The following is a 15,006-nucleotide window of genomic DNA, read 5'->3' on the forward strand; positions in this document are numbered from 1 at the left end:
GCACATTGTTCTTGTTTTGTGTACGCGCCACACCTAGACCAGCTGCTTGCTAGCTTCGCAACGCCAAGGCCTAACCACCTACCCTGTATACGCCTAGAATAAATTGAAACCTCAACTGTGAGGCCCTTGCTTGGTTTTCAGTTGGTGAAAATGTGTTTCCTTTATGCAGCAAGATGAGACAATAGAGGACAACCAGAGAAAAATAATCAACCATTAAAAAGTACATCAGAAGAGGACCTCACCGTTGGAACTTTGATATCAGCTGCCATCGAAGGCCTAACTGGGAGCTAGTGAGGGGCTGAGGACCACTATGAAGGCCACTGGTGGGCCTAACTGGTGGGCCTAACTGGGAGCTAGTGAGGGGCTGAGGACCACTATGAAGGCCACTGGTGGGCCTTACTGGGAGCTAGTGAGGGGCTGAGGACCACTATGAAGGTCTGTTACGGTTGCGGATTAACGCCCCGCCCTCATGGGTAAAATCCTCAGTTTGTCGATGCTCATGCTAATGATCATGTGTTTTCCCCGCGTGTGATTTGTTGACCATTATGCTAATTTTGATGTGCCTTTCCCCGGACGTGATTGGCTGCTGCATCGGAGGGCCGAGGATCCTGGAGGATAAAGCACGGGCGAGCTCAACATTCACGGCAGCTGGCCTTGGATATGCAGCTTGCCATATTGGGTCTTGGAATGATTATTTGTTGCTCGATTGAGGCTCTAGTTTGCTACACGGGAACTGGGCCGGAGTTTTGTTTAGAGGTTATCGAACACCGACTCGCAGCTATGCTTTTGTTAAAAACACTAGACGTAGGGGTGCTGTTCCACTCATGTATTTTGGGAGCTTCTTCTTGGTTATATTTGTTTCTTTGATTTGGACAGCACCCAATGGTCCTTTTCCTTTTGTAGTTTTGCCTCCTCTGTTTGTGTTAAATTGATTATCCCATGCTCTGGGCTAAATAAACAACTTCCAGTTAAACCAAAAACATCTGGTTATATGTTGCCACCCCTTCCCCTAGCGGGGGACATAACAAGGTCACTGGTGGGCCTAACTGGTGGGCCTAACTGGGAGCTATTGAGGGGCTGAGGACCACTATGAAGGCCACTGGTGGGCCTATCTGGGAGCTACTGAGGGGCTGAGGACCACTATGAAGGCCACTTGTGGGCCTTACTGGTGGCCCGAACTGGTGGGCCTAACTGGGAGCTAGGGAGCGGCGGTTGAGCACCAGACCTTGGCTTCTTGAGTTGAGAGTAGAAAGCCCTTCATAATAGTGAGTAGTGTTTTAAATGGACAGCACTGATGTTATAGGCTGTTGATGAACATCTTCAGCATTACACAGAGTGAAGAATTGGATTTTAAAGCATTGCTAACTAATAATACAAACACATCTTTATTGATACTAAATTTAACTACAATTTTTCATGAGGGATAAAATATATGCAAATCTCTTCCATAACGTTTAGATTTTTAAAAGCTGTAGAATACAGTGGCTTCCATAGAAACCCCTCCTTCTTAAGAATGAAGCTTGCAGCATGCCGACATATATGTTTACTCCTTCTTTATGGTCTCTTGACCTCCGAAGACGGGGTACTTTCTCTCCACCTCGGCCCAGGTCAGCCGGCCGTTGGCCAGGTCTCTCACCAGGCCTGGCAGCTCCGTCACCTGTGGAGAGAAGAAACATCCCGTGTGATGAAGATGTACTCATACTCGTACTGTACCATTTAGTCATTCAGAGTTCACACCTGGGGATCCAGGTGACCTGAGGGATCCAGATGACCTCAGGGCTAGAATATCATAGCCTAGGGCCCCTGAACACTGGGGGCTGAGGGGCCCCACTTGAGGACTTAGATATTTTATGTTTTGTTTTTGTTTAAAGAACTAAATTAGTGTGTGAACAGTTTGAAAGGCCTCATAATTGTCCTGTTTGTAAAAGTGTCTACCAACAGAGAGAGAGAGAGAGAGAGAGAGAGAGAGAGAGAGAGAGAGAGAGAGACTGTGCTCACAAGAGAGAGAGAGAGAGACTGTGCTCACAAGAGAGAGAGTGAGAGACTGTGCTCAACCTCAACAGAACCAGGAAGCGCATGGATCTCAACCGTTATTTAGTTTTGGAGCCTGTCTTAAGTTTGCGTTATTGATGAAAAGAGCTCCCAACAAAGGGACAAAGGAAACTGGTCTCCCCGCGCTCATTACCTTGTTACAATGATAACAGTGGATAGATACAGTCAGATATTAGATATTAGATACATGATTTATTCATTCAAGCAGTATAGGTAGTGCGGTGTCAAATATATCAGTGCAGGGCACTTTTACTAGCAGAGACGAACCCATGCAGACCTTTTAACATGGAAAGTGAAAAGGCTCAAATCAATCATTTAACACCTGAGAGTTGTCAAATTAAATTAGCATAGACCGTTTACATACTTTGCTCAGTTATGGCCCATTATGTGAAAATAGATCTACATTAGTTGATGAGTTAATTGCAGCACCAAGTAATCTACTGGTGCGGCCCATTCCTCTTAAGGTTTAGTTTTCTGACACAAACATAAAGTATACCATTAGCGTGTGACTTTATTGTGAGGTGGTGCTATAATATGTTTTAATAAAGATTCAAAGTCTGAAATAGCAAAGTAATTTCGCAAGTCAGATCTGTTCAATGTAAGTAACTAAACCAGTTTTAATTTGAAAGTCTTAAAGCAAATAAAGAACAAGGTTCAAGAGTACCACACCATTTAACAACATTGCTGAGAAGCGGATGTTTCCTATAGGCTGAGGAGGCTGTGGTCCACCTCAGTAACCACACAGGGGTGCTTGGTTAACCTCATCGGGCCCTACCAGGTTGAGCTGAATGGAGAGGGGCTCTGCCCGGGATCCTGTTCAATAAAGATGCTCCTGAATGTTTATTGGTTCATTATTGATTGCAATTGTATAATGTAAACACAATGCGGTAGCGTTGTAACGATGTGACCGACAGATATGTTGAGCTACGGAGAGGTACAATTTGAATACTTTAAGGCACACCTTAATGATGAGGGATGGTAAGGGTAAACTCGTTTTTAGGACAGGGCTTAGTTTATTTGGTGGTTGATTACTGCTGGTTTATTTTGCTGTGTGATGGTTTAAGTGGTATTAAATCCTGCCCTCTGTGGGCGTATTCGTTGCACATTGTTCTTGTTTTGTGTACGCGCCACACCTAGACCAGCTGCTTGCTAGCTTCGCAACGCCAAGGCCTAACCACCTACCCTGTATACGCCTAGAATAAATTGAAACCTCAACTGTGAGGCCCTTGCTTGGTTTTCAGTTGGTGAAAATGTGTTTCCTTTATGCAGCAAGATGAGACAATAGAGGACAACCAGAGAAAAATAATCAACCATTAAAAAGTACATCAGAAGAGGACCTCACCGTTGGAACTTTGATATCAGCTGCCATCGAAGGCCTAACTGGGAGCTAGTGAGGGGCTGAGGACCACTATGAAGGCCACTGGTGGGCCTAACTGGTGGGCCTAACTGGGAGCTAGTGAGGGGCTGAGGACCACTATGAAGGCCACTGGTGGGCCTTACTGGGAGCTAGTGAGGGGCTGAGGACCACTATGAAGGTCTGTTACGGTTGCGGATTAACGCCCCGCCCTCATGGGTAAAATCCTCAGTTTGTCGATGCTCATGCTAATGATCATGTGTTTTCCCCGCGTGTGATTTGTTGACCATTATGCTAATTTTGATGTGCCTTTCCCCGGACGTGATTGGCTGCTGCATCGGAGGGCCGAGGATCCTGGAGGATAAAGCACGGGCGAGCTCAACATTCACGGCAGCTGGCCTTGGATATGCAGCTTGCCATATTGGGTCTTGGAATGATTATTTGTTGCTCGATTGAGGCTCTAGTTTGCTACACGGGAACTGGGCCAGAGTTTTGTTTAGAGGTTATCGAACACCGACTCGCAGCTATGCTTTTGTTAAAAACACTAGACGTAGGGGTGCTGTTCCACTCATGTATTTTGGGAGCTTCTTCTTGGTTATATTTGTTTCTTTGATTTGGACAGCACCCAATGGTCCTTTTCCTTTTGTAGTTTTGCCTCCTCTGTTTGTGTTAAATTGATTATCCCATGCTCTGGGCTAAATAAACAACTTCCAGTTAAACCAAAAACATCTGGTTATATGTTGTCACCCCTTCCCCTAGCGGGGGACATAACAAGGTCACTGGTGGGCCTAACTGGTGGGCCTAACTGGGAGCTATTGAGGGGCTGAGGACCACTATGAAGGCCACTGGTGGGCCTATCTGGGAGCTACTGAGGGGCTGAGGACCACTATGAAGGCCACTTGTGGGCCTTACTGGTGGCCCGAACTGGTGGGCCTAACTGGGAGCTAGGGAGCGGCGGTTGAGCACCAGACCTTGGCTTCTTGAGTTGAGAGTAGAAAGCCCTTCATAATAGTGAGTAGTGTTTTAAATGGACAGTACTGATGTTATAGGCTGTTGATGAACATCTTGAGCATTACACAGAGTGAAGAATTGGATTTTAAAGCATTGCTAACTAATAATACAAACACATCTTTATTGATACTAAATTTAACTACAATTTTTCATGAGGGATAAAATATATGCAAATCTCTTCCATAACGTTTAGATTTTTAAAAGCTGTAGAATACAGTGGCTTCCATAGAAACCCCTCCTTCTTAAGAATGAAGCTTGCAGCATGCCGACATATATGTTTACTCCTTCTTTATGGTCTCTTGACCTCCGAAGACGGGGTACTTTCTCTCCACCTCGGCCCAGGTCAGCCGGCCGTTGGCCAGGTCTCTCACCAGGCCTGGCAGCTCCGTCACCTGTGGAGAGAAGAAACATCCCGTGTGATGAAGATGTACTCATACTCGTACTGTACCATTTAGTCATTCAGAGTTCACACCTGGGGATCCAGGTGACCTGAGGGATCCAGATGACCTCAGGGCTAGAATATCATAGCCTAGGGTCCCTGAACACTGGGGGCTGAGGGGCCCCACTTGAGGACTTAGATATTTTATGGTTTGTTTTTGTTTAAAGAACTAAATGAGTGTGTGTGAACAGTTTGAAAGGCCTCATAATTGTCCTGTTTGTAAAAGTGTCTACCAACAGACTAATGATTCTCAGCTACAAAACAACTATTGATCCTCACTGTTGCCCATGCTGAGCCTGTCCTTCAGAGTGGGGGCACACCCAGCAAGGTTTTACTGATGTCGGTGGAGGCAGCGGCTCAGAGAGGTCAGAAGTGGATTTATAGACCCAATACTGGGCCCAAAGAGTGAGCGGTAGTTTTTTGTTTTCGGTGCCCCAAACACGGGATACCACTGAGACACAAGAGGCGGTACCTGGGCCCTGATCTGGGTCATAGAGTCGCGGTCCCGCAGCGTGGCGGTGTGGGGCGTCTTGTTCACGGTGTCAAAGTCCACGGTGATGCCGAAGGCCACGCCGATCTCGTCGGTGCGGGCGTAGCGCCGGCCGATGGACCCGGAGGAGTCGTCCACCTTGTGGGACACGCCCTGTTCGGTCATGGCCTCCGCTGAGGACAAGGAGGAAGGGGAAGAAGAAAGAAGTTCTTCAGAAAAATGTCAGAAATATGAGGAAATTGCTTAAGTGTATCTGAATACGATACGATGCAACTTTATTAATCCCCCGTCGAAGATATTAGTTTGTTGCAATAGCCCAGCAGCAGTAGAAAAACACAGGATAAATATACAATACAAGAACAATACAAAGCACCAATACAAAAGTAGACGCAGCGCAGTTAATGCAAAACACATTCGCACACCCGTGTTTCATAATCTGAGAACATGCTCAAAAGGTGTGCATTCGTAAACCCAAATTTGAACTAATGCATCAGAAGTTGCACATCTGTGAAAAATTTCCTCACAAATAAAATGATAAAGAACGCTATGTTAGTTCAGCATTTAAATGAGCGAGCACAAATCCATTTTACAACTGCTCGAATCTGCTCCTGCAAGTCTCAGCTGTGGGTTTTTTAGCAGGTAGTTTTGCAACACGTCTAGGTGGTAAATGTGTAGCAAAAGTATTTCGTATCCGTAGATGCCAGAGCGTCCGTGGGCGGGACAAAATAGTTCCGCCCATAATTTCCTAATCCAATGAAAATCGCCAGCAGGGATGCATTTCCGCGTGCCAGCCATGGAGCTATAAAGATCGCAGCATACTCTCGCAGGTCTCCTACATTATGTTAAATTAAATGACTTAGTTCAAGTGAATTCTGAGTATTGCATTAACATTTCTGAATTTATGTTATGGCGACCCTTAAAATACATTGAGGTACATTTGCGGCATGTTAATGAAATACTTTGGGAGGAATTCACTTGAACTAAGTCATTTCTTTTATCATAATGTAGGATACCCACCTCCGTTCAGTAGGACGCCCTCTTCACTTCTCCAGAAAGAAACGTATCCCGCGCAAAGAGTATGCTGCGATCTTTATAGCTCCATGGCTGGCACGCGCTGGGTCCCAGTGTAATTTGAGGAATGCATCCCTGCCGGCGATTTTCATTGGATTAGGAAATTATGGGCGGAACTATTTTGTCCCGCCCACGGACGCTCTGGCATCTACGGATACGAATAATTTTGCTACACATTTACCACCTAGACGTGTTGCAAAAAAAACCCACAGCTGAGACTTGCAGGAGCAGATTCGAACAGTTGTAAAATGGATTTGTGCTCGCTCATTAAAATGCTGAATTAACATAGCGTTCTTTATCATTTTATTTGTGAGGAATTTTTTCACAGATGTGCAACTTCTGATGCATTAATTCAAATTTGGGTTTACGAATGCACACCTTTAGGGCATGTTCTCGGATTATGAAACACGGGTGTGCGAATGTGTTTTGCACCAACTGCGCTGCAATAATTGTAGCACAAGGATTTGTGCACCTGTAACATAGATTTGCGTACTCGTAGACCCTATTTTGTGTTTACAATGGTATAAAAAATATTTACGACTATAAATGTACTGTTACACATTTTGTGACTTTAGAGTACACATGCAAAATAAATACATACGACTTCAAATGAACTGTGACTTTAGTGTACGCATTCAAATTCTGCAGTTACAGGTGCTAAAGACTTTTGCTACAATAATACCTTCATAAACCAGGTCAACGATTAGGGAAGAATGTAGAATCCCACAATGCAAAATCACATTTGGAAAGTCGTCCTTCTCTTTTTTATAGGGATAAAACAATGGAACAGTCTCCCAACAGATCTAATAACCATAATGATTTTCAGACCTTCTCCCTGCTGACAAAGGTTTGGCTGCTCATGCAACAGACCTGCACACACTTGTGCTAGTAGGATAGGGGTATGTGATTTTATAAAATTTGTAATGTAGTGCTTTTCGTAAACTTTTTTATCCTATCTTTTTATTATATTATTGTATCTTGTTATCCTTTTAATGTTTAATCCCATGTTTTTATATTATTGTGTCTTGTTTACTTTTGTAGTATTTATTGTTCTTACCTGCCCAGGGACTACAGGTGGAAAATAGCAGTTTGCTAAAACCTGGTACAATGCATCTCTCCTTGCTCTATACAAGGTTAATGTTTATTTTGTACATTGTCCCTGTTCAAATAAAGTTACATTACATTACAAGGAGAAGACAAGACAAAAACAACAAACAACAACAAATAATTAGACTCACACAGCTCTTTGACGAAAGGAACAAACTCCTGGTTCTGGCTCAGAGGAAGGACGGAACATTTGTAGGGAGCCACTGTTGCAGGGAAGCTGAAGAACTGCAGAGGAAGAGATCAGGGTCTGAGCTGCAGGTCTCACATCCCAGAAGAACAGGAGAACCCTAGGAAGTACCTCAGACCCAGAGACTGAGCAAACCTCAATACTGAGGGACGCAACATGAAGTACTACAGACCCAGAGACTGAGCAAACCTCAACGCTGAGGAACGCAACATGAGGTACTACAGACCCAGACTGAGCAAACCTCAAAACTGAGGGACGCAACATTCTACACTGTCGCAGGGAAACTGAATAACTGCAATGGAGACATTTTGTGGTCAAACTGAGACCAGTTTTACCTCAGAAAGAATTAACATCCTGACTTATTTGACTACATTTATACAAACGCTGAATACAGGCAATAATAACCATTACTGCTCAATGATTTGTGTTGAATTCTGTCCTTCACATTAGTAGATTACTTTGTACTGCTGGGATGGTTTTGTCTCACCGTCCTCTGCTCGTCCCCCTCCCTGGTTCGGAAGGAGTGCTCGAATATTGCGTACATGATTCTGCCAATGCCAAAGGAGGGCTCGATGACGTTGGGAACAATCTCTTCCACTGTTGGAGACACACAGCGGTCCCACCCAGGTCAGATCAAGTCGGACAATCTCAAACTTGGTAGACGTATCATTTCCAGCACAATGGTCAATCAAACAATTAAATCTTATACTTCACATTCAATTAAAATTTGAAATCTGATTATAAAAACCTAGTACCGACCATGTGCACCGTCATTTGTCAGTGTCTTCTCCCTAGTACCTACCATGTGCACGTCTTTATGTTAGTGTCTTCTACCTAGTACCTACCATGGGAGGTCTTCTGGAACCTCTTGACAGAAGCCATGTCCTTGGTGATCTTGAAGGCCTTCCCCTCGGTCTGGATGGTGAACTCTCTGGAAACACGCACACATTGGTGAAGGCTTGAACCAACACATTCTCAAGGTGGTCTCCCAGTGGTGGAGGCATCATAACAGGGATAACATACCCGCTGGTGTCCAGTGTGCTTTCCTGAGCGGTGATGTAGCCTTCGTCACAGGCAGCGAGGTAGTCCAGGATGGACCTGGCATCCCTCTTGTAGGCCATGCCGATGGCACCCTTGTTGGGTTCGAACTGGACGACGCTCACAGTCTTGTTCGACCGAGTTAGGGAGAACGACTGAAAACATGGGATGGACTGAGACCTCTGCAACATTTTGAACAATGAAAAGACTATTGAACACATCCAATCCTAGATAAAGACTGTGTGTTAACCCTAGTTGAAATATTTTCACAAATTTTTCACCCTCTACCCAGAAGGCCTGGTCAAATATATAAATATAAGAAACCACTCAACCATAATTTTTTTACATTTTTAAGCTGAGCAAACATCTAACTAACGTGGTGAAATTAGTTGTATACTCTTGTATACGGTCTAAAAGTATAGCCCGTCTACAAGTAAAAATATAAGCATTTGTGTTGAAGAATAGTGCATTGTGGGTTTCTTAAGGATATTGGCTCCTTGAGGATCTTCTCTGCCACCAGAGGGACCTTGGTCGCTCTGGAGTGGCACGTCAGGTCGTAGCAGGAGCGGTCCGCACAGCCCACGATCTCGATCCAGCCCTGCAGAACACAGACATGCTAGAGCTACACAGCCAAGGTCAAAGTTAAATCTGGAGGATGGCCCTTGACGTACGTAGGAGGTCTTGGTCTCTGCGTCCCAGCAGTCACAGGCATAGTGGGCCATCTCGTTGTCCATGTGCTGGCGGAAGCGCAGCTTGTCTTTGGACAGACCCACTTTGGTCAAGTACAGGTAGATCCTGCCGATGAAGTAGCCCAGGACCGAGTTGTTGATGACCCCCTGTCACAGGACACACAGAGACACCAACTGTTGGACCAGGACTGGAGCTGGAGGTGATTGGTCCGTAACTGCTCAACATAAGCCTTCCTCCTCCCCAGACATCCTTAAGAGGGGGGGGGGGGGGGGGGGGGTACTAGGTGTTGTGTCAATATGAAACTGAAAGTTTCAACAAAATAAACACACTGAAATAATTTTGTGATCACCCCATGTTCACCTGCTCATGCTTTGTTTTTTTAGTCAATGCACTTCTACTTGGACAACATCCTAGAAACGACCTTGTTGTGGAAGAGTTTCACAGACAGAAGTTAGACACCACGTTAGTTCGATGTTTGCTCAGCTTCAAAAGCTTTGTGAATCTCCCGTACCTGCTCCACCGCATCTCCCAGCCTCATGATGTGGGCGGACTGCCCACTGGTCTGGGCCTTGGAGGAGTACAGCGTGATGTTCAGGTCGGCCACGTTGGAGAACTTGGGGTGGACCTTCTCCATGGGGTCCACAAAGTGCTCTATCTCGGCCATGGTGAACTCTCTGGGGGAGAGAGGTGTAGTGGCACAGGGTCATGCTGTGCCGTACATGGGTGACATGTTAACGGTGAGAAAACCAAAGGGCTTTACCGAACTCGGATGAGCCCGGAGCGAGGGGAAATCTCGTTCCTGAAGGAGTTGCCAATCTGGGCGGCGCCAAAAGGCAGTTTGCCCTGGTTGAACTCCAGCAGGCGCTTGAAGTTCAGGAACATTCCCTGAGCGGTCTCAGGCCGCAGATAGCTGTGGAAAAAGTAGTCACACTGTATTCATACCGTATAGTGTGTGTGTGTGTGTGTGTGTGTGTGTGTGTGTGTGTGTGTGTGTGTGTGTGTGTGTGTGTGTGTGTGTGTGTGTGTGTGTGTGTGTGTCTAGATAGATAAGCCGTACCCTGGCATGTTTCCTGCTGGACCGATGGAAGTCTTGAACATGAGGTTGAAGGAGGTGGGCGCTGTGAGGTCATTTCCTGTTGAGGGAGACCTGACGTTGTATTTCCCAAAGAGAGCGGCCAGGTCCTGCTGGGAGTAGTTGTCCATCTGAGAAGGAAGAAAGGAATCAGCTGTTTGTGTGTGTGTGTGTGTGTGTGTGTGTGTGTGTGTGTGTGTGTGTGTGTGTGTGTGTGTGTGTGTGTGTGTGTGTGTGTGTGTGTGTGTGTGTGTGTGTGTGTGTTCATCTGAAAACGCCTCATTACACACACACACACCTGTGTTATGACGTCCTCCATCTCTTCTGAGGTCTCAGCTGAGCACTTTTCGGCCAACATGAGCTTTTTCAGATGAGCTGTGGAGAAGCAAATCCCCTTTCTGTTACAGAAGACCACAGACTTTTTTATCCATACTAAAAGGCTGATCAACAGACCAGCAATTCTCCGAGAAGGAAGACATTTTGCAAAAGGTCCAAGGCAATCTTTCTCTTTCAAACATTTGATCCAGAATGAGTTGGTTGCAGCCGCTTTCCACTCTGTCTGAACCCTGTTGAGGTTTCCCAGCCCGGACAAACCAGTCCCCCAACCCTACGGCAGCAGTGGCTGGCCTCGCCCCTGCTGAGGGCTAAAGGCAGGGGCTCGCACCATTCCCGGGCAATTAAATACCCATTCAACTTGTTACAAAACCTGCTCTGCAAAGTATAAAGGACACATGAAATAGTATAACTGTACAAGAGCGATACAGTAGAATGAAAGTCTTTAAACAAAGTGTCTAGGATTGGATTTGTAATAATTTGAATGATACAATTAATAATCAGAAAAATTATTATTTTAAACACAGACGCAGGAGGCCAGCGACGCAGACGATTTGAGAGACACAGGAAAAGAAAAATGCTAATGCTAATTCCCGTTGAGGTCACACGCTGCATTCAGGTTTGAAAGCCCCCAGTAGTAAATGTAGCTCCCACACCTTTGAGGAGGTGGTCGGCACGGAAACACTCGCCCGTCTTGGCGTCCTTCACCATGTAATCAGCGAACTTGTCTACATGTCCTGAAGTCCTGCAAACAACATACACTAAATCATTTCCAGGTAGAAAAGGAAGGTGCTTGCATGGATGACGTTCCACAATACGGTACAGTTGAAAGGTTTCCGTGTGAGTGGGTTGTAGCAGTGTCTCTGTTTTGCCCAGTGCATGTGTTTTTTTTCACTGGAAAGTGAGTACAGAATGCAACGGGACAGCTTAACTTACTCATCAGCTATCTAAAACGTACTTTCTAAACTTTCCTCTTGGTTGGTCAAACCAAACCAACTATAATATAAATAATGATTTGTAATAACTAAATGATATCTGAACCTTAGCATGTAAAAATGTTCCACAATCATTTTTTGACCACCAATCATCTACCGTTAATGTGTTCATGTACAGTAAACATTTACGCAGTAGCAAAGAATTCCTTCTGGTGTAGGACAAATACAAATCCATTAAGATAGTTTTTTATTTCATTTTCATTTTTATATAGTAATACAAATAAAAAAATCTTTAGGCCTATTTGATAAAAAAAAAAAAAAGTTTGTCTTTGCACTGTTTTCTTTTTCATGTGTCTTTTTCACCTAATAGATAGGATCGGGGGATCGGATCGCTGGCCGAATTCGGTCCATCCCTAGTTATTACGGAACTAAACCAATATTTGAAGCGAACTTGTGAGAGGCGGGAGGAGACCTACTTGAGCACGGGCTCCGGGGTCAGCATGGTGCAGTCGATCTCCAGGATCTGCTCCTCCTGGATGAAGTGCTGTCTCCACACCTGCAGGATGTTGTTCTTCAGGGCACAACCCACAGGGCCGAAGTCGTACAGGCCGCTCACGCCTGACCCCACACAATACGTTTCTTTAGTCTTCAGCATGGTACATGTTCAATCACGTTCTCATCCTGCTCAACCTTTAGGTACTGCACGTTATTGTTTCACATGACTTAGGCCTACCTCCATAGATGGCAAACGCCTGATCGTAGAAGAATCTCCTCTTTAATGTGTCCTCCATCTTCGCCCTGTCCACTACGTCATCTTTGGGTTGCAACGAAAGCTCCTACAAGTGGGGGGTACGTACATGGCCCCCACATCCCCATCAACCACGGTCGCTTCCGTTCAAAGCGCGTTGGAGTCAAACGAATTCAATTGAAATGCAACTTGAAGCGTCAAAGTCGACAGGGCATCGGCTATTTAATGCCAATCAGCGGGGAAACAATAGACCATGACGGGGTCTCACCTTGGCCTCCAGGGTCCTCTTGCGGGCTCTCAGTTCGGCCACCGCCTGATTGACGGCCTGCTCGGCGGCTCCTTGCTCTTTCATCTGCCGCACCACCTCGCCCTTTGAAGGACATTTCCTTAACATGATTTCCGCGCACATGTTATTTAGGACGGGATGCACTCAGTACCGCGGGAAGTAGGGGTGCTGGGGGTGCTGCACCCCCTGTCTGAGGCCCTGCCTTATCACAGAAAACGAATATTTTTAAGAACCAAAGTGGAGATTTCTGAAAACGCCGGTTATGTGTTGTCGTGTCAACGGGGAGAAACGGGATTTTAGGTTCTGAAGCGTCACATTATGCACCAGGAAATGCTTAACGTCATGTGAGCGCCCGCTGTACCGTATGGGTCCGAATATAAACACAAACCCCATTGTAAGACGACCTATATTTGGAAAAAATGTTTTTATAAATAAATAAATAAATTGTATTCATTGAAATAATATACGAAAATAAAAAGGCATAGAATAGGCTAAAACACTGCATTGCCACTAAACAGTAGTGCAAATAGGCCGTACTGATGTGTACACCAAAGACTATTCCTGACACTCCTCTGCCCCGCTGTGTTCGCTCTGGCTGTGGTCGCTCCGCACTGTTTCGGCCCGTGGCAAAGCGGGTCATCGTCGCTGCTGTCCAAGGCATTTTGAGACGCAGCATTTATTTAATGCTCATATGACCTAGTGCTGAAAAAAAGTTAGGCCAATATGAAAAAGTGTGAGGGGAGCAGTGGATGTGAACCATGGTCTGAACACAACGATCGATTTTCGACTGTGCGCGCATGCACTGGTGTAATTGAGCTGCGCTGCTATATATCTTTTTTTTTTATCAATGTAGCGAGTTGCGAGTTTATCTAGTGCAGGCTGAGTTTATTTTTTCCAGCACCCCCTGCTGAGAATACGTTCCCGCGGCCATGCGCTGTACATGGACTGCTATAATCTGTCGCCTAAACTATGCAAGAAGAGCTTGCATGCGGTTAGCCAAGATAAACCAAAGTCAAGATAAACCAACTCCTTTGCTTTAGTCGACTTCCGATTAGAAAACGAATCGAAAGATGTGTATTCTTTCTGTCCCAGTTTACGCACCTGTTGCCTCACAGCTTCTCTCAGAGGAGCCAGGACTTCTTCCATCATGACACGTAGGCTCCGAGCGGGAAGGTCCGTGCTGGGCTGTCAGTCTCCTGTTGAGATGCTGGTTCCAGTCCGAGCGGCTCACTGTTACTGTTGTTGCATCAGCTCAGAACATGAGAAGGGGCGGGTCATATACACTGTCATAGGTGCGTTTGTGTGTGTGTGTGTGTGTGTGTGTGTGTGTGTGTGTGTGTGTGTGTGTGTGTGTGTGTGTGTGTGTGTGTGTGTGTGTGTGTGTGTGTGTGTGTGTGTGTGTGTGTGTGTGTGTGTGTGTGTGTGTGTGTGTCCGTCTGTCTGTCGGTCTGTGTGTAAAATAAGTGAAACTGAAAGCAAAGTACAAAACGGTAGCCAACCGTCTTTCCTCCAACGAACATATAGCTTCTAAAAAACGATGCTTCTTAACTTTTTAAACGTCCTCAGTCTCGGCTGTTGAGCAGTAGGCTATGTTATATCTGTTTATTTATAAACAGGTATTAAAGTAGCCTAGTTGAACTAAAGTTTGCAGTTGTTTGCTGGTATTTCAACTACATTCATATTTACATAGTGATTTGAGTCTTTTGTATAGCCCCGCCCCCTTCCCATGATGTTCTGATTTGATGCTCTGATGTGACGTTCTGATGTTCTGACATGATGTTCTGACGTGATGTTCTGATCTGTTCTAATCTGATGTTCTGATCTGAATCTTCTTTGCTCCGACCTGATGTTCTGATGTGATGTTCTGATCTGATGTTCTGCTCTGATCTGATGTTCTGATTCGATGTTATCTGATCAACACCCTGGTGTGTGTGCGTGAATGGTGAAGCGTTGTCTGAGCAGTGATGTGCCTCATGTCCGCGCCAGATTGAGGGATTAGCTTCCCGGACACCTATAGTATAACATGTAGTAAAACATGTAGTATAACATTTTGTATAATATATAGGCTGACGTATAACACTAGGGGTGTGGTGCATTTCATATACAACTTGACTCATTATAAAACTCATACACAATGAAAAAAGTGGGTCGCCAACTCATGATACTTTTTCTCAGATCAGATTTTAAGATCAG

General features: G+C 45.3%; 1 protein-coding gene across 1 annotated transcript; it reads right to left on the reverse strand.

Moving 5' to 3' along the window:
• Positions 1-4,514: 4,514 nt before the first annotated feature.
• Positions 4,515-14,118, reverse strand: LOC115537393 (glycine--tRNA ligase). Its single transcript, XM_030349299.1, has 17 exons — positions 13,915-14,118; positions 12,796-12,897; positions 12,513-12,615; positions 12,256-12,397; positions 11,501-11,589; positions 10,810-10,886; positions 10,497-10,642; positions 10,200-10,349; positions 9,951-10,113; positions 9,421-9,585; positions 9,240-9,347; positions 8,735-8,880; positions 8,557-8,642; positions 8,199-8,308; positions 7,656-7,749; positions 5,329-5,519; positions 4,515-4,809 (listed from the first exon to the last, which is right to left on the reverse strand). The coding sequence occupies exons 1-17, from the start codon at positions 13,960-13,962 to the stop codon at positions 4,696-4,698; spliced, it is 2,034 nt and encodes a 677-aa protein (XP_030205159.1). The 5' UTR covers positions 13,963-14,118; the 3' UTR covers positions 4,515-4,695.
• Positions 14,119-15,006: the final 888 nt, after the last annotated feature.

Source organism: Gadus morhua, chromosome 23, assembly GCF_902167405.1.
Source record: "Gadus morhua chromosome 23, gadMor3.0, whole genome shotgun sequence".
Classification (NCBI taxonomy): Eukaryota; Metazoa; Chordata; class Actinopteri; order Gadiformes; family Gadidae; genus Gadus; species Gadus morhua.